The sequence below is a fragment of the Oncorhynchus tshawytscha genome, linkage group LG09, assembly GCF_018296145.1.
Source record: "Oncorhynchus tshawytscha isolate Ot180627B linkage group LG09, Otsh_v2.0, whole genome shotgun sequence".
Classification (NCBI taxonomy): domain Eukaryota; kingdom Metazoa; phylum Chordata; class Actinopteri; order Salmoniformes; family Salmonidae; genus Oncorhynchus; species Oncorhynchus tshawytscha.
Window position 1 is genome coordinate 32,055,093 of NC_056437.1, and position 19,630 is coordinate 32,074,722.

The 19,630-nt window shown below is 43.7% G+C and overlaps 1 protein-coding gene across 6 annotated transcripts in view; it reads left to right on the forward strand.

Annotated features, from left to right (window-relative positions):
- LOC112257815 (ubiquitin carboxyl-terminal hydrolase 25) overlaps positions 1-19,630 on the forward strand; it is a 50,628-nt gene that overhangs the window by 13,779 nt on the left and 17,219 nt on the right. For 5 of the 6 annotated variants that reach the window (XM_024431681.2, XM_024431684.2, XM_024431685.2 and 2 more), the window contains exons 8-18: positions 85-161; positions 466-539; positions 3,595-3,749; positions 13,049-13,176; positions 13,365-13,460; positions 14,706-14,870; positions 15,046-15,275; positions 15,365-15,435; positions 15,637-15,865; positions 16,644-16,880; positions 17,098-17,240. In XM_024431681.2, coding sequence (XP_024287449.2) covers positions 85-161; positions 466-539; positions 3,595-3,749; positions 13,049-13,176; positions 13,365-13,460; positions 14,706-14,870; positions 15,046-15,275; positions 15,365-15,435; positions 15,637-15,865; positions 16,644-16,880; positions 17,098-17,240 — 1,605 coding nt within the window. The remainder of the gene's footprint in view (positions 1-84; positions 162-465; positions 540-3,594; positions 3,750-13,048; positions 13,177-13,364; positions 13,461-14,705; positions 14,871-15,045; positions 15,276-15,364; positions 15,436-15,636; positions 15,866-16,643; positions 16,881-17,097; positions 17,241-19,630) is intronic. The other variant, XM_024431683.2, reaches the window with a different exon arrangement.

Genomic DNA, 19,630 nt, shown 5'->3' on the forward strand with positions numbered 1-19,630 from the left:
GCAGCTTTCTAATTGGTTTGTCTTTGTGTGCTGCTTGTAAGTAGTGTTGTAATTGGTCTGTTTCTCTCTGTGTTCCCGGAACAGCAGGATGTCAGTGAGTTTACACATAAGCTGTTGGACTGGTTGGAGGATGCCTTCCAGATGAAGGCAGAGGAGGACAGGTATGGAAAAACATCTCTCTAATGTCACACACATGATTTGTCAAAAAAGCACATGAAACACACACACGCTGTGATTAATTCTCCTAGGGGACAATGGGACACGTGCCCTCTCTGTTTTCAAACAGTATGTACCGTAGTGACTTTAGTAACCATTTTATGAAGGTACCTGTGCAAAAGGGGCTAGGATCATTATTCATATAGCTTAGAGGCCTAAACATCCTCTTCCACGTGGGTGTGTGTGCATGCGTGCACTGTGACACCCCAATGAGTGTGTGTTTTGACTCTGACCTCTTTCCGTTCCCAGAGAGGGTGAGAAACCAAAGAACCCGATGGTTGAGCTGTTCTATGGCCGCTTCCAGGCTGTGGGGGTTCTGGAAGGTAAGAGAGGGAAGCAAACATGTTAGAACACCCCTGGTGTAGGAGGATAGATGACTGGAGAGTGATTGAGAGATGAGGCTCAGCCGTCTGTAGCAGTAGCAGCAATGAGAGAGGGAGAGAGAGTCCTTGCCCCCCCGGTAATGAAAGGTGACCTTGTTTTAAAGATGCACTCTCAAACGTTTGTATAATTTCAGACAGTAGTTTTGAAAGTGGTGCTCACGAGCCAAAGGTGGTCCCTGTTTTTGTGTACTACGTCATCAAATTGTGTACTAGGTCATCCATTTCGTATGATATGTTTGTCCCAGAAATCGGTCTTCTCACAAATGTCTGTAGCGTCCGAACAGTTTGACCTGCAAACTATTATGACCACTCTCATGAACACGATGCTGTTCTCACACAAGTGTCACAAGAATCGTCTGAAGGTGACCGGTACAGGTTTAAAAAATGTATGGAAGTATGAAGGTAGTTTTGTGCCTACCCAAAAAAGGGGTTAAATATCTCCTTGATATAGGACAGACACTTCAAAACCTTGATTCTTATCATTTATTTTTTTGACTGTCCTTTTTGCCATTTAGGAATGTTATATATATTTTTTGTATACGTAAAGGGCTCCTAAAATTCAAAATCAAATAGCTAAATGATCCATCTTAACACAATGCCATATGTCAGCTTAGCCCCCCCCAACCTCTTCGACTAAAGAAATATGTTACGAATTTGTTGTGCTTAAGATCCTGGAGGTCATCTTTAATGAGATGTGGCACATGTAAAAGTACCGGGGCTGCAGTGCATTGATCCTGGAGGACCTTGACGTCTGACTGACATTGTGCTAATTATGCATGACAATACTGGCTCAGAACCGCCAGACACAAAGCTGGACCAGCAAGGCAGCTTCTGCTGTTCTTATGACCTTAATGTCTCATTAGCATGTCCGCTAGCTTCCCCTCTCCACTCCCTGGGTTCTGTTTTTTTTTTCTGGTCAGTCAGCACTCAGGTGCTGTAGTCAGCGCAGTGGGTCAGCTGAGGGTCTGTGCTGTATGCAGTCAGTTAGTGGATGTGATGGCAACATCTGGGTTCAAATGTTATTTGTCTTATTTGTTTGGTTGAGCTTGCCTGGCGCAATGGACCAATGGAAAAGGTATAAACCCTGCCCATCTGGCATCCCAGGCAGGCTCAATCAGATGCTTTAAGTATTTGAAACTAAACAAATCCTATTTGAAACCAGGCCTGGCTGATAAATTAGTGTGAAATGGGTCTCTCCTCTCTCTCACACGCCTGGGCCACTTTCTCCCTAGCCTCCCCATATGGCACGTGCTCGCAAGCTAGGGCTTGGCCATGGAGGAATAGTACTGCATAATCGGGTTCAACTGCCTCTACCAAATCCCAGTGCTTCTTTAATTAGTTGTTGGTTATGGCCACAACTTTTATTGTGAGGTACATACAGTGAGGGGGGGAAAGTATTTGATCCCCTGCTGATTTTGTACGTTTGCCCACTGACAAAGAAATTACCCGTCTATAATTTTAATGGTAGGTTTATTTGAACAGTGAGAGACAGAACAACAACAAAAGAATCCAGAAAAAACGCATGTCAAAAATGTTCTAAATTGATTTTCATTTTAATGAGGGAAATAAGTATTTGACCCCTCTGCAAAACATGACTTAGTACTTGGTGGCAAAACCCTTGTTGGCAATCAGAGGTCAGATGTTTCTTGTAGTTGGCACCAGGTTTGCACACATCTCAGGAGGGATTTGGTCCCACTCCTCTTTGCAGATCTTCTCCAAGTCATTAAGGTTTCGAGGCTGACGTTTGGCAACTCGAACCTTCAGCTCCCTCCACAGATTTTCTATGGGATTAAGGTCTGGAGACTGGCTAGACCACTCCAGGATCTTAATGTGCTTCTTCTTGAGCCACTCCTTTGTTGCCTTGGCCGTGTGTTTTGGGTCATTGTCATGCTGGAATACCCATCCACAACCCATTTTCAATGCCCTGGCTGAGGGAAGGAGGTTCTCACCCAAGATTTTACGGTACATGGCCCCGTCCATCGTCCCTTTGATGCAGTGAAGTTGTCCTGTCCCCTTAGCAGAAAAACACCCCCAAAGCATAATATTTCCACCTCCATGTTTGACAGTGGGGATCTTGTTCTTGGGGTCATAGGCAGCATTCCTCCTCCTCCAAACACGGCGAGTTGAGTTGATGCCAAAGAGCTCCATTTTGGTCTCATCTGACCACAAAACTTTCACCCAGTTCTCCTCTGAATCATTCAGATGTTCATTGGCAAACTTCAGACGGGCATGTATATGTGCTTTCTTGAGCAGGGGGACCTTGCGGGTGCTGCAGGATTTCAGTCCTTCACGGCGTAGTGTGTTACCAATTGTTTTCTTGGTGACTATGGTCCCAGATTCCTTGAGATCATTGACAAGATCCTCCTGTGTAGTTCTGGGCTGATTCCTCACCATTCTCATGATCATTGCAACTCCACGAGGTGAGATCTTGCATGAAGCCCCAGGCCGAGGGTGATTGGCAGTTCTTTTGTGTTTTTTCCATTTGCGAATAATCGCACCAACTGACCAACCGATGGTCTTGTAGCCCATTCCAGCTTTGTGTAGGGCTACAATCTTGTCCCTGACATCCTTGGAGAGCTCTTTGGTCTTGGAGAGTTTGGAATCTGATTGATTGATTTGCTTCTGTGGACAGGTGTCTTTTTTATACAGGTAACAAACTGAGATTAGGAGCACTCCCTTTAAGAGTGTGCCCCTAATCTCAGCTCGTTACCTGTACAAAAGACACCTGGGAGCCAGAAATCTTTCTGATTTGAGAGGGGGTCAAATACTTATTTCCCTCATTAAAATGCAAATAAATGTAAAAACATTTGACATGCGTTTATCTCAATTTTTTTTTTCTGTCTCTCACTGTTCAAATAAACCTACCATTTAAAATTATAGACTGATCATTTCTTTGTCAGTGGGCAAACGTACAAAATCAGCAAGGGATCAAATACCTTTTTCCCTCACTGTAAATGTAGTTTACATTTCTGTGCTCCTGTTCCCTTCCTCACAGGAAAGAAGTTTGAGAACACAGAGATGTTCGGGCAGTACCCTCTGCAGGTGAATGGCTTTAAGGACCTGCACGAGTGTTTAGAGGCAGCCATGATCGAGGGGGAGATCGAGTCCCTACACTCATCTGCAGAGAACTCTGCCAAGTCTGGACAGGAGGTCAGTGCTGCTGCTCTCTGAGACACACCAACAATAACTGACAGTGGAGTTTGGCATTTTAACTGTAATAGATGTGTAAAAGGGAAAATTAAACTCAAAAACATCTTCCAAATCTATGGTTATTCACACAAAATGTACAGGCAAAAAGGAAGTACCATTACGCTACTGTTCAACTACCAAATGTTATCAGTAGCCCACTAAACTGTGATTGCTGATCCTGAACACTGGAGCACCTCAGGGATGTGTACTTAGTCCTCTCCTGTACTCCCTGTTCACCCACGACAGCGTGGCCAAACATGACTTAAACACCATTATTAAGTTTGCTGATGACACAACAGTGGTAGGCCTGATCATCGACAATGATGAGACAGCCGAACAGGCCCCAATTAACATCGACGGGGCTTTAGTGGAGTGGGTCGAGATTTTCAAGTTCATTGGTGTCCAAATCACCAGCGAACTATCATGTTCCAAACACACCAAGACAGTTGTGAAGAGGGCTCGACAACACCTTTTCCCCCTCAGGAGACTGAAAAGATTTGGTTCTACAGCTGCGCTATTGAGAGCATCCTGACCGGTTGCAACACCGCCCGGTATGGCAACTGCTCAGCATCTGACCGTAAGGTGCTACAGAGGGTAGTGTGTACGGCCAGTACATCACTGGGGCCAAGCTTCCTGCCATCCAGGACCAATATAATAGGCGGTGTCTGAGGAAAGCCTAAAGAATTGTCAGAGACTCCAGTCACCCAAGTCATAGACAGTTTTCTCTGCTACCGCACGGCAAGCGGTACCGGAGCGCCAAGTCTAGGACCAAAAGGCTCCTTAACAGCTTCTACCCCCAAGCCATAAGACTGCTGAACAATTTAATCAAATGCCCACCAGACTACTTACATTGACCCCCCTTTGTTTTGTACACTGCTGCTACTTGCTGTTTATTATCTATGCATAGTCACTTAATCCCCACCTACATGCCCCCTGTATATAGCCTCGCTGTTGTTATTGTGTTACTTTATATTATTACTTTTTTATTTTAGTCTACTTGGTAAATATTTTCTTAACTCTTCTTGAACTGCGCTGTTGCTTAAGGGCTTGTAAGTAAGCATTTCACAGTAAAGTCACACTTGGTGTATTCAGCGCATGTGACAAAGTTTTATTTACAGTTGGAATCAGAAGTTTACATAGACTTAGGTTGGAGTCATTAACTTGTTTTTCAACCACTCCACAAATTTCTTGTTAATAGTCTATAGTTTTGGCAAGTCGGTTAGGACATCTACTTTTAAAAAAAAAAAAATTTTTTTACTTATAATACACAGTATCACAATTCTAGTGGGTCAGAAGTTTACATTACACTATGTTGACTGTGCCTTTAACCAGCTTCGAAAATTCCAGAAATGTATGTAATGGCTTTAGAAGCTTAACATCAATTGAGTCAATTGGAGGTGTGGATGTATTTCAAGGCCTACCTTCAAACTCAGTGCCTCTGCTTGACATCATGGGAAAATCAAAATAAATCCGCCAAGACCTCAGAAAAACAATTGTAGACCTCCACAAGTCTGGTTCATCCTTGGTAGCAATTTCCAAAAACCTGACTGTACCACGTTCATCTGTACAAACAATAGTATGCAAGTATAAACACCTTGGGGCCATGAGTCCTATATCGATATAACCTGAAAGGCCACTCAGCAAGGAAGAAGCCACTGCTCAAAAATCGCCATAAAAAAGCCAGACTACGGTTTGCAATTGCACATGGGGACAAAGATCGTACTTTTTGGAGAAATGTCCTCTGGTCTGATGAAACAAAAACAGAACTGTTTGGCCATAATGACCATCGTTATGTTCGGAGGAAAAGGGGGGAGGCTTGCAAGCCGAAGAACACCATCCCAACCGTGAAGCATGGAGGTAGCAGCATCATGTTGTGGGGGTGCTTTGCTGCAGGAAGGACTGGAGCACTTCACAAAATACATGGCATCAAGAGGTAAGAAATTTATGTTGATATATTATGTTGATATATTGAAGCAACATCTCAAGACATCAGTCAGGAAGTTAAACCTTGGTCGCAAATGGGTCTTCCAAATGGACAGTGACCCAAAGCATACTTCCAAAGTTGTGGCAAAATAGCTTAAGGACAACAAAGTCAAGATATTGGAGTGGCCATCACAAAGCCCTGAGCTCAATCCCATAGAAAATGTGTGGACAGAACTGAAAACGCATGTGCGAGCAAGGAGGCCGACAAACCTGGCTCAGTTACACCAGCTCTGTCAGGAGGAATGGGCCAAAATTCACTCAATTTTTTGTGGAAAGCTACCCTTAAATGTTTGACCCAAGTTAAACAATTTAAAGGCAATGCTACCAAATACTAATTGAGCGTATGTAAACTTCTGTCCCACTGGGAATGTGATAAAATAAATTAAATCTGAATTAAATCATTCTCTCTACTATTATTCTGACATTTCACATTCTTAAAATAACGTGGTGATCCTAACTGACCTAAGACTGGGAATCTTTACTCAGATTAAATGTCAATAATTGTGAAAAACTGAGTTGAAATGTATTTGGCTAAGGTGTATGTAAACTTCCGACTTCAACTGTACGTACCCCACCAGACATGCCATTATGGGTTTCTTCACTGTACCCAAACCAGAAAAACATTTAATGCGTCACTCAGTTATGTACAGAGCCATGAACATAAACTTCCGACTTCAACGTTGACTGGCTTTCTTTTGGATGGTGGACCATTGTTGATACACAAGTGTGAAAAACCCAGCAGTGTTGCAGTTCTTGACACACTCAAATCGGTGTGCCTGGCACCTACTACCATACCAGGTTCAAAGGCACTTAAATCTTGTCTTGTCCATTCACACTCTGAATGGCACACACACAATCCATGGCTGTCTTTCAAATTCAAAGTAGACAGCCCTCTGCCCTAAACCCTCAGCACTTGAATGTTGTTTTACATCGTCACGTCCGAGTGTACCTTAAATGTCCCTTGCCCAAGCGAGAGAGAGTGATGATCGGAGAGGCAAGGTCCTTGGTGGAAATCTTGAAGTTGAGCTTAAAAACAACCAACCTAAAGCTATTAATATACCTAGTAAGCTAACATAGCTAGGTAGCCCCCCTGTCAGGTAGCTAGCTTTATAGTTTAGTAATATTTACTCCAATACATTTCAGAATTGCAAAAAATGCTTATGAATCTAGCAATGTTTTATAGACTACGAGACTAAGCCAATTTGCCAAATAAATAATATATCAACTCAGCCAAAAAAGAAACATCTCACTATCAACTGCATTTTGTTTTCAGCAAACTTAATGTGTAAATATTTGTATGAACATAAGATTCAACAACTGAGACATAAACTGAACAAGTTCCACAGACGTGACTAACAGAAATGTAATAATGTGTCCTTGAACGAAGGGGGGGTCAAAATCAAAAGTAACAGTCAGGTCAGTATCTGGTGTGGCCACCAGCTGCATTAAGTACTGCAGTGCATTTCCTCCTCATGGACTGCTCACCAGGTTTGCCAATTCTTGCTGTGAGATGTTCCACCAAGGCACCTGCAATTTCCAGGACATGTCTGGGGGTAATGGCCCTAGCCCTCTGATCCAACAGGTCCCAGATGTGCTCAATTGGACTGAGATCTGGGCTCTTTGCTGGCCCTGGCAGAACACTGACATTCCTGTCTTGCAGGAAATCACGCACAGAATGAGCAGTATGGCTAGTGGCATTGTCATGCTGGGGGGTCATGTCAGGATGAGCCTGCAGGAAGGGTACCACATGAGGGAGGAGGATGTCTTCCCTGTAACGAGATTGCCTGCAATGACAACAAGCTCAGTCCGATGATGCTGTGACACACCGCGCCAGACCATGACGGACCCTCCACCTCCAAATCGATCCCGCTCCAGAGTACAGGCCTCTGTGTAACGCTCATACCTTCGACGATAAACACGAATCCAACCATCACCCCTGGTGAGACAAAACGGTGACTCGTCAGTGAAGAGCACTATTTGCCACTCCTGTCTGGTCCAGCGACTGGTTTGTGCCCATAGGCGACATTGTTGCCATTGATGTCTGGTGAGGACCTGTCTTACAACAGGCCTACAAGCCCTCAGTCCAGCCTCTCTCAGCCTATCGAAGACAGTCTGAGCACTGATGGAGGTATTGTGTGTTCCTGGTGTAACTCGGGCAGCTATTGTTGCCATACTGTATCTGTCCCGCAGGTGTGATGTACCGATCCTGTGCAGGTGTTGTTACACGTGGTCTGCCACTGCGAGGACGGTCAGCTGTCCGTCCTGTCTCCCTGTAGCACTGTCTTAGGCGTCTCACAGTATGGACATTGCAAGTTATTGCTCTGGCCACATGTGCAGTCCTCATGCCTCCTTGCAGCATGCCTAAGGCACATTCACGCAGATGAGCAGGGACCCTGGGCATCTTTCTTTTGGTGTTTTTCAGAGTCTGTAGAAAGGCCTCTAGTGTCCAAAGTTTTCATAACTGTGACCTTAACTGTCTACCGTCTGTAAGCTGTTAGTGTCTTAACGACTGTTCCACAGGTGCATGCTCATTAATTGTTTTATGGTTCATTGAACAAATATGGGAAACCGTCTTTTAACCCTTTACCATAAAGATCTGTGAAGTAAAAATCCATCTTTGAAAGACAGGGTCCTGAAAAGGATGTTTCTTTTTTTGCTGAGTTTAGGGTAGCCTAGTGGTTAGATTTGGACTAGTAACCGGAAGGTTGCAAGTTCAAATCCCCGAGCTGACAAGGTACAAATCTGTCGTTCTGCCCCTGAACAGGCAGTTAACCCACTGTTCCTAGGCCGTCATTGAAAATAAGAATTTGTTCTTAACTGACTTGCCTAGTAAAATAAAGGTGTTTTAAAAAAATATATATATATATATACGGGCGGACGCTCAAATTTGTTGGTACCCCTCCACAAAAAACAAAGTGTACAATTTTCTCTTAAATTGTTTATTCCAGATTTAATAGAAATCAGACTAAGATGTTTTTTTAAAATTCAACATAATGCTGTAAATAAAGAAACAAATGAAGGGACCCATAACCTAATATTTTGTTGCACCACATTTAGAGGCAATCACCTCAATCAAACATTTTCTGTTGTTCTGCACCTGTTGACAGATAGTTTGGCCCACTCTTCCTGAGAAAACTGCCCCAGCTGTCTCAGGTTTGATGGGTGCCTTCTCCAGACTGCAAGTTTCAGCTCTTTCCATAGATGTTCGATAGGATTCAGATCAGGACTCATAGAAGGCCACTTCAGAATAGTCCAATGTTTTGTTCTCATCCATTCTTGGGTGCATTTTAGCTGTGTTTTTTGCGTCATTATCCTGTTGGAGGACCCATGACCTGCTACTGAGCCAGAGCTTTCTGACACTGGGCAGTACGTTTCGCTCCAGAATGCCTTGTTAGTCTTGAGATTTCATTGTGCCCTGCAAAGATTCATGGCACCCTGTGCCAGGTGCAGCAAAGCGGCCCCAAAACATAACTGAGCCGCCTCCATGTTTCACTGTGGGTATGGTGTTCTTTTTTGTTAATCTTTATTTTTTTGTCTGTGAACATAGAGCTGATGTGACTTGCCAAAAAGATCCAGTTTTTAACTCATCTGTCCAAAGGACATTCTCCCAGAAGGATTGTGGCTTGTCAATATGCATTTTAGCAAATTCCAGTCTGGCTTTTTTATGTTTTTCTTTCAAAAGTGGAGTCCTCCTGGGTCTTCTTCCATGAAGCCCACTTTTGCTCAAAAAGTGACAGATGATGCGATCAGAAACTGACGAACCTTCACCTTGGAGTTAAGCATGTATCTCATTGGCAGTTATGCTTAGTTCTTTTTCTACCATTTGCACTATCCTTCTGTTCAATCTGGGGTCGATTTTCCTCTTGTTGCTTTCCTCTTTGCTTTCTCTGGTCCATGTTCAGTGTGGTGCACACCATGATACCAAACAGCACAGTGACTACTTTACTCTGGTCCATGTTCAGTGTGGTGCACACCATGATACCAAACAGCACAGTGACTACTTTACTCTGGTCCATGTTCAGTGTGGTGCACACCATGATACCAAACAGCACAGTGACTACTTTACTCTGGTCCATGTTCAGTGTGGTGCACACCATGATACCAAACAGCACAGTGACTACTTTACTCTGGTCCATGTTCAGTGTGGTGCACACCATGATACCAAACAGCACAGTGACTACTTTACTCTGGTCCATGTTCAGTGTGGTGCACACCATGATACCAAACAGCACAGTGACTACTTTACTCTGGTCCATGTTCAGTGTGGTGCACACCATGATACCAAACAGCACAGTGACTACTTTACTCTGGTCCATGTTCAGTGTGGTGCACACCATGATACCAAACAGCACAGTGACTACTTTACTCTGGTCCATGTTCAGTGTGGTGCACACAATGATACCAAACAGCTCAGTGAATACTTTACTCCATTTAAATAGGCTGAATGACTGATTACAAGATTGGAGACGTGATACTAATTAAAGCAACTAATTAGTTTGAAATATCACTATTCCAATTATTTATTATCTTTTCTAAGGGGTACCAACAAATGTGTCCAGGCCATTTTGGAATATCTTTGTAAAATAAGCAATAATTCATCTCTTTTTCACAGCTTCTTTGCTTAATTTTTTGACATACCAAAGGCATGCAAGTATACATGACAAAATAGCTTTTAATTCCATCGCTTTTCAGAAGGAATTATTTCAATGAGCTGTAAGTGTACCAACAAGTAATTGTGTGTGTTAGGGATGCACGATATATCGGTGAACATATCGGAATCGGACGATATTAGCTAAAAATGCCAACATCGCTATCGGCCCGATGTCTAGTTTAACGCCGATGTCAAAGCTACCGTGCATACCTATATGATGTAGGTACAGGATGTAAAGACGCCACGTAAAATGTTGCGAAATCCATTAAAGCCAAGATAATGGAATTCATTGCCCTTGACAATCAATCGTTCTCTGTCCTGGGTGGTGTTGTCTTTCGCCGACTGGTCGAGCACCGGTCCACACTATCAAGTGTGCTATTTTTCCGATGATGTTGCCCTACCGGAGTTACACAGTAGTAGCATCACTGCCATTAGCTTCATGACATGCATACTATGGAACTCCGTTTGGTTATTTTTTGTGTGTCAAAAAAGATACAGTAGCACTGTCAAAGCTGTACAAAAAAAGTCTGCAAACACCAGCCACGAACAATGTGTTTACAATAGCGCGTTGGTAAAAAGCATAATTTGTTCGACCCCCAACTTCAGGGGTAGCTAGCTTTAACTTGCTACCTAGCTAGCACCAATACAACCAGCCTGAAAACCATGACCAGTAAAAACTGCAGTCATTTTCATTATTCTTAGCAATGATTTGGGAATCCAGGTAAGTATTAGCTAGGTAGCCACTTGTTGTGCACCTATTGAATTTCAGTTCATGAAAATAAATAGCTAGCCAGCTACTTAACCCTGTTGCCCAAAGTTAACGTTATAAGCAGCCAGCTAGCGTCATCTGGCTAGTGAAGCTCGACCAGCCCGGATTATAAGGATTAGGCACAATAGTGGAATTTGCAGTTTGCCTTCAAAATAAAAGTAGGTAATTGACAGTGATGCAAATTAATACAAATAGTAGTACTTTAATTTTGAAGGCTAAGCTCAAAGCCGACTACTGTGGCTAATCCTTATTGTGGCTAGCTTCACGTAGATGGGTCCGACCACCATTAATCAAATAAGAACTGTCTTATAAATTAGGGTTATTTTAGATGACACCTAGCAATACAGTTAGCTAGCTAACTATAACTAATGAAACATTGTCGTTTTGCTATGTTTTTGTGAAGAACTAGTTTGCATCCATGAGCTACCTAGCTTTTTTTATATGATCAGCACTGTAGGTGCGCTAAACAACTTTACCAGCATCATAGCATACGTATCGATGAATCGTTGTGACATATGAAATACGAGTGATTGTGTAATAACTACGTAAAAAATGTATCAACGCATTAAATTATTATTTGAAGTACAGTTATATTCAGGTCCTGATTGGTCAACAAGCTTATTTGACACGTCAAATAGTGTTGTTTGACGTGCATCTTTTTTTGACACGCGAAGACCCAAATGGCGTTCCATAGAAATCCGACTGAACAAATTAACAACGAAACAGCACAGCAAATAAGTGAAAGAAATAGGTTTTGCTTATGTTTTACTGGTAATGGGGAAATATGTAAATGTCAGCAAAATAACTTTTGAGTGGTGTGTGTGTGTGTGTGTGTGTGTGTGTGTGTGTGTGTGTAACCTTTATTTAACTAGGCAAGTCAGTTAAGAACAAATTCTTATTTACAATGACGACCCGGACAACGCTGGGCCAATTGTACGCTGCCCTATGAGACTCCCAATCATGGCTGGATGTGATACAGCCTGGATTCGAACCAGGGACTGTAGTGACTCCTCTTGCACTGAGATGCAGTGCCTTAGACCGCTGTGTGTGTTAATGCTTAAAAGGCCACTAAAATTTTAAATATCGGGTATTGTTTTTTTGGCAAGGAAAATATCAGATATCGCTCTCGGCCAAAAATGAAATTTCAGTGCATCACTAGTGTATGTGTTTTAGCAAGCTAGCTTCATACTTTTTTATGACATGCCGAAACTTCACGGCCACCAGAGTTTGACATGTGACTACAGTTTGCATTGAATTGTGAGTCATATCAACCCTGCAAGTGAAAAGTTGTTCACTTGCTTCCTTGAGCTAAATTGATGGCCGAGGGGGCCAAGTTAGTGAATTTGACCTCCCCTTAAGATGGCAGTCAAACTGTATCTGGTTTCGATGGGGATTCCCCCAAGGGAAAGTGGATAGCGTAAGGGCTGAGGGGGTAAAAATGTGTTTGGACCGCAGCCTGTTTTCTCAATTGTCTCGAGGTTTAAAAATCTTTTAAGCCGTCTCCTCCCCTTCATCTACAATGATTGAAGTGGACTTAACAGGTGTAAGGGATCATAGCTTTCACCTGGTCAGTCTGTCATGGAAAGAGCAAGTGTTCCTAATGTTTTGTACACAGTGTATATACCATTATTTATGTCTGCTTGGACATAAATAATAGACTGGAGACACAACAATATTAGTGGGACAGGCGAGTCATGTAGGAATGATTTCTAAACACGCTACTCAAGACTACTCATTAAGAAGGGTCCAATTAAAACATTCTAAAATGTAGTGTTTATGGAAAACCAATGACTTATATGACCTATTTTAGAAAACGGGAACTCAATTATAATGACATATTTGGTATTTCCCCATCAGCACTGGTTTACCGAACTTCCTCCTGTCTTGACCTTTGAACTGTCGAGATTTGAGTTCAACCAAGCCCTGGGTCGACCTGAGAAGATCCACAACAAGCTGGAGTTCCCCTCCATGCTGTACATGGACAGGTAAGGAAAATGTTCTTCAACTTGCATATCAAAAAAAAAAGTTGTGTTTTTAGGGCCTTTTTCTCTGACCCAGATTAGGCATATTCCTGGCCTCAAAAACACATTCAATGGAGATTCTCTATTGAGAAGGTATTTCAGTTCAGGAGAGGAATTTATGAACTTGTATGATTTCTGTTGTATTTCGTAAGGTATATGGACAGGAACCGAGAGATCACCAGGATTAAACGAGAGGAGATCAGGAGACTGAAAGAGCAACTGACTTTACTTCAACAGCGTCTGGAGAGGTACAGTAAACTGAGCTAGGCTGTCACACACACACACATGCGGGGGGGGTAAACCATAAAGAATTATATAACTATTTATTGACGGACCGGTTTGGGTTTTCACTTTACCTTCTACAAGGGTATTTTAATGTTTGATTTCTTACATTAAAATAATTAACAACCATTTTTATAGTAAGAAAACTGCTAGCTAACTTTCTAACACAACAAGTCAACAACTTCAGGAGGGCAAGCTTGCCAAATAGATCCCTAGAAATCGTCCAACTACCTCTAGGGACAAAAGTAAGAACTGCAATTGAAGCCAAAAATATAGAGGATAATAATTATTCTCCATAAATGTAATGTTTTTTTTTTTAATGAAATGGAGGCATACTAAGACGAAATAAAACGTGTCACTGTGTACGGTTACATGCACACACTAATGCAATTATTGTGGATAGTCAGATTTAATATAATAGTTTGTTTAAAATGTTAATATGATTTTGGGACCCCCCCGAGTGCCACAGTGGTCTAAGGTGTCACTACAGACCCGGGTTCAAACCCGGGCTGTATCACAACCGGCCGTGATCGGGAGTCCCATAGGGTGGCGTACAATTGGCCCAGTGTCCTCCTACTGCCATAATCCGTTTTAATATCAAATTATTAGTGTGCATGATGCAGGACATTAAGACGTTTTATAAAAATTCTTGAATGGAACAAATAACTGTAAATGGTAACCATTGGTTGAGTACCAGATTTTGATTCCTATGTAATGTTCTATAAATAAGACGGTCAGTTTTGTCCTATTATTTTTTGTGAAAGTTTGGTTGAGCAGTATGGAGAAAGCCTATTAAAACCACTACCCATACAGCATATTTAGAAAAGTTATTCAGAGACATTATATACCATCAAAAATATGAGATATTTTTATCATATCGCCCAGCCCTAACACGTATAGACCTACACACACACCTCTGTTTACTTTCTTACATTGATAAACTATCAAAATGACTGGTCATTCCCTAGCAACAGTCATAGCAACAATATAATACCCACTCCTGGAGACAAAACAGAAGAGTGTAATCATTAACAGCTGATTTTATTTCTGGCATTGTTGGTATGTACAGCAGTCACATTCTGTTCAGAATTTCATACCTTTGTAATGCATTTAACATTTTATAATGCTGGTATGGTGTTTTATAGAGGCTCTTTCACTTTAGTCTTTCATCCTCTCTCTTCCCTCTCTCTCTCTCTCTCTCTCTCTCTCAGGTATCTGAGCTATGGCTCTGGTCCCAAGAGGTTTCCTCTGGCAGATGTCCTGCAGTACGCCATGGAGTTTGCCTCCAGTAAGCCAGTCTGCACCTCTCCCTTGGAGGACATCGACACGTCAGCACCACCCGGTGGCACAACGGGGCAGCTGATGCCTGCTCTAAGGCAAGTCATGCAACACCATGCAGCTACAACCGCTCCGTGTCAGGATTTAAGTGTACATGTTTCTGATACCTTTTTTCCCCCAGTAATTCTGTCTGATTGAACTGTTAAATAAGTGGGATTCAGAAGTACAGAGTTGTGGTTTTAACTTCACACTCGTCTGTACCTGACATTACAGCACAGCCGAACAGGGTACCTCCTGCACCCTTCCAGAGGGTTTGTCCCCCGCCCCCACCCAAGCTCCCTCCACCCAGCAGAGGGTGCCCATCCACAAGCCCTTCACCCAGTCCCGACTGCCCCCTGACCTGCCCATGCACCCAGCCCCACGCCACATCACTGAGGAGGAGCTCCGGGTGCTGGAGGGCTGCCTGCACCGCTGGAGGAGTGAGGTGGAGAACGACACCCATGGTACGAGGTCTTGTTTACCTCCATCTGTCTCATATGCTCTCAAGCACACATATCTTAATTCTAATGATGGGTTGATTTTGCTTCTCCAGATCTTCAGGGCAGCATATCCAGAATCCACAGAACCATCGAGCTGATGTATTCTGACAAGTCCATGATGCAGGTAAGAGATGCCCTGCCTAAACCCGACGAACCACCTTCACACAAACAAAACATTTTTCACTGGCTGTAATACTTAAACACCAAATGGAGATGTTGTTGTCTTGATTTGAGAGCACTCACATTTAACACACATTGAGTTAACACAAGTCAGGGGATTGCATTGGGTTTCTGGTCACTCCATTCCCCCCCTGCTGGCTACCAGGTTCCGTTCCGGCTGCATGCGGTGCTGGTGCACGAGGGCCAGGCTAACGCTGGCCATTACTGGGCCTACATCTATGACCCCCACCAGCAGCGCTGGATGAAGTACAACGACATCTCGGTCACCAAATCCTCCTGGGAGGAGCTGGTCAGGGACTCGTTCGGAGGCTACCGTAACGCCAGCGCCTACTGCCTCATGTACATCAACGACAAGAAGCCTTTCCTCATAGAAGGTAGCTACCGCTCACTGGAGATAAATATATTTATTTGCCTTTCTTGTTATGGTATACTGTATTTTCTTTGTTCTTGTGTTAAAAAGCAGTAATTGCAGCTCTAATCACTATCCTTTGAGTATGTAATTAGGACATGGGCAAGCTTGTTGGTTATTCTTAGGGCTGTTTATGCTGTACGTGCACATGACTTTCCATTTCTGAGCATGTTTATAATATACTGTTAAAGGAATTTAATTCCTATATGTTCATCAACCAATTAAAACACTCTGCCCATTTCTAAGAAACTTATTTGCATAAAATGGACAGAGACCAGTCTCAAAATCAATCAATAGCGTTTATTCTCGAGAGTACTGATCATAATACAACATACATTGGTTTATCACATTTCGTCATAGCGTTTTGAATGCTGCTCCTCCTTCTCTCTGATACAATGGCAATATAGTCCACAAGCCTTCCCACATTGTCTGCCACCTGTTAAACAATCTACTACAAGCCCAAGGTCTCTCCCCTCCCTGGGTAGAGACAGGATGTCCTGTAAGGAACACAGCTCCATTAGTTTCTAACAAGGAACAGACAGTCCTTCTAATTCTGGATGAAAACTACACACATTACATTCAGTATTATGATTCATACATCCATACAGTAACATAGTAGTATTCTGTTTAGTCATAGTTCCGATATAAATGTATACATAATTTAGTCATTATTCATAAAAATCCCTTAACATATACACCTGGTGACTGTAGCTGACTGCCTGGTTGTGTTTGTGTCTCTGCAGAGGAGTTTGATAAGGAGACGGGTCAGATGCTGAGTGGTCTTGATAAGCTCCCTTCGGACCTGAAGGCCTACGTGAAGGAGGACAATGGCCTGTTTGACAAGGAGATCGAGGAGTGGGACACCCTGCAGGCACGCAAGGCCCAGCAGGAGAAGCTGGCCCTGGCCGCAGCCACTGCAGCAGCAGAAACAACATCCCCTCAACCTATGAGCACAGAGCCCAGTCCACCAGACAGCTGGGGTGAGGACTAGGGTTCTTCTCTACAACAATTAAACACTACTGAGCTGGTCTGGTTACGCCTTGACCAAAGTTTCTGGACGTGTGAAAATAACATTTCCAGGCCAGCACAATAGTGTGTAAATTATATTAGGCAGATTGAAAAATGTCATGAGTCTGAGACTTGTGCTTCCACTGCAGTGTTGGTTTATGTGTTTGTGTCTGTGTGTGGTTCCTCCAGGCCCTCAGCAGGACCCAGAGTACATGGAGCAGCCGTCCCCCACAGATGACTCCAAGCACCTGCAGGAGGACACAGAGAGGGCCATCTCCAAGGCTGCAGCTGAGAAGCAGGAGGAGAGGAGCCCTGAGGGACTGCTTACTGCAGTAAGACCAAACATCTCTCACACACACTGTCACGTAGAGTAGGCCAGAAGGCTATACTGGAAAACCTAACCTCTATCAAAATAAAAAAGATGGCGGAGCCGCAAAAGTTATTCTGTGTAAGGGTGTTTATTTACAAAGTGATTCCGGAACAAAAACAACCGTACTGCCATCAAACATATACCTTTTGGGCCAGCTAAAAACAGATCGAGCTGTGGGTGCTACCTCACCCACAGCTCAATCCAAAATGCCTCCCCATGAACTGAAAGAGAAGCTCCTTTTATAGGGCTAGCCCCTCCCCTCATTAATTAAGCAATTACCTAGTCAAACCTACATTTTCCATTAACTAAACATACTAAAGGATATACATTGCAACACGTTTTGTAAACAATATCACTACATAACATTTACAAAATTACATCACTACTGACGGTGTCTTTTTTAATATGCCCATTTACATTAATGAGCCATTTGGGACAGGCACTACAAAGTCAGCCCAATTCCCTTAGCTCGGATCCTTATCCAGCATACCTGGAAGCTACAGAGAGAGAGGAACAAAAACAAACAAACAACGCGCTCATCCACAACATAGATAAGTATAATTTATATTACAAATGAACACTGACAAGTGTGAAATGTATGTACTATAACAGAAGTTAATGTGTGCCGACCCACATTGTTAACTTATCTTATAACGGAGGAGTGATGAATGTGTGCGTGCGTTAAAGAACCAAATGCCGCCCGCGACCAGTGACGGACTTCTATGTCACATTACCTTCCTCCTCTCCTGAAGCGACCAGGTTCGGGAGCCTTGTCATGGTGGACTACCTATCGTTTTCTTTTCCTGCCTTGTGACAGACACAGAACCTAAAGGGCTGGAGCTCTAGATACCACTTGGTATCACAAGAATTTCGGTCCTTCATGGTCTGGATCCAGGTCAGGGCTCTGTGGTCTGTGTGCAGGTCAAATTCCCTCCCAAGAAGATAGCCTCCGTTACTATCTAGGGCCCACTTTATAGCCAGGCACTCCTCGATTGTAGAATACCTGGTTTCCCTGGGCAACAGCTTCCGACTCAGGTACAGCACGGGAAGCTCTTCTCCTGGCTCTCCTTGGGCCAGTACAGCTCCAATTCCCACAGCCGAAATGTCCACCTGCACTAGAAATCTCTTCTGAAAATCAGGGGTCTGGAGAACGGGGAATGAGCACAGTCGGTTTTTCAGTTTCATGAAGGCTTCCTCAAACTCCTCAGTCCACTTCACAGGGTTGCTGGCCACCTTTGAAGTGAGGTTGGTCAGAGGGACAGTGATGGTTGAAAACTGCGGAATGAATTTCCAGTACCACCATTGCCAGTCCTAGGAAGGACTTCACCTGTGCCTTGGTTCTGGGTTGAGGGCTGTTCCTGATTGACTCCACTTTGTCCACCTGAGGCTGAACTTCACCCTTACCCAGCTGGTAACCCAGGTACTTTGTCTCCTGTTTTGCCCACTCACACCTCAGGAGGTTAAGTGTGAGTCCTGCATCATGGATCTTCCCCAGGACTCTGCTAAGATGCTGTATGTGCTCCTCCCAGGAGTGGCTGTAGATCACCACATCGTCCAAGTAAGCAGCACGGTAATCGTCAGTCCTGGAGGACCTTGTCCATCAGCCTCTGGAAAGTCGCAGGGGCCCCATGAAGGCCAAACAGCATGACCTTGAACTGGAACAGGCCCAATGGCCTCTGGAATGCAGTGTAGGCCTTGGATTGTTCATCCAGGGGCACCTGCCAGTACCCTTTGCAGAGATCCAATGTGGTGATTTAATGAGCTCTACCTATTCTCTCCAGTAAGTTATCAATTACGGGGCATGGGGTAGGCATCAAACTGGGAGATGGCATTCACCTTACGGAAGCCCATGCAGACACGCAAAGACCCATCCTTCTTTGGGACAATGACAATAGGGCTGCTCCATTCACTTGAAGATGGCTCAACAACATCCATTTCTATCATGGTGTGGACCTCTTCCTTGAGGGCTACCACCAACCTCTCAGGCACACGGTAAGGATGCTGGCGGACAGGGTTCTGGCCAGGCTTCAAACAAATTACGTGTTCTAGGACTTTGGTTCTTCCTGGTCTCGGACTGAAGAGGGCCGGATACTTGCCAAACAGCTGCTTCAGCTCATGTTGCTTGTTTTCTTCTAGGTGAGCCAGTATGACCTCTGCTCGTCCTTTCCATGCCTCTGTGACCCCATCCGACTCGTCGTCTTCTACTCTGCGGACCAGAAAGGACTTTCCCTTGGAGAGTTCCTCTTTCTCCTCCCAGGCCTTGAGGTTCACATGATAGGCTTGCTTCTTCTTACCCTTGTCTGGGTGCAGCACCTCATAGGTCACCAGGCCCATCTTCCTCCCGATTAGGTA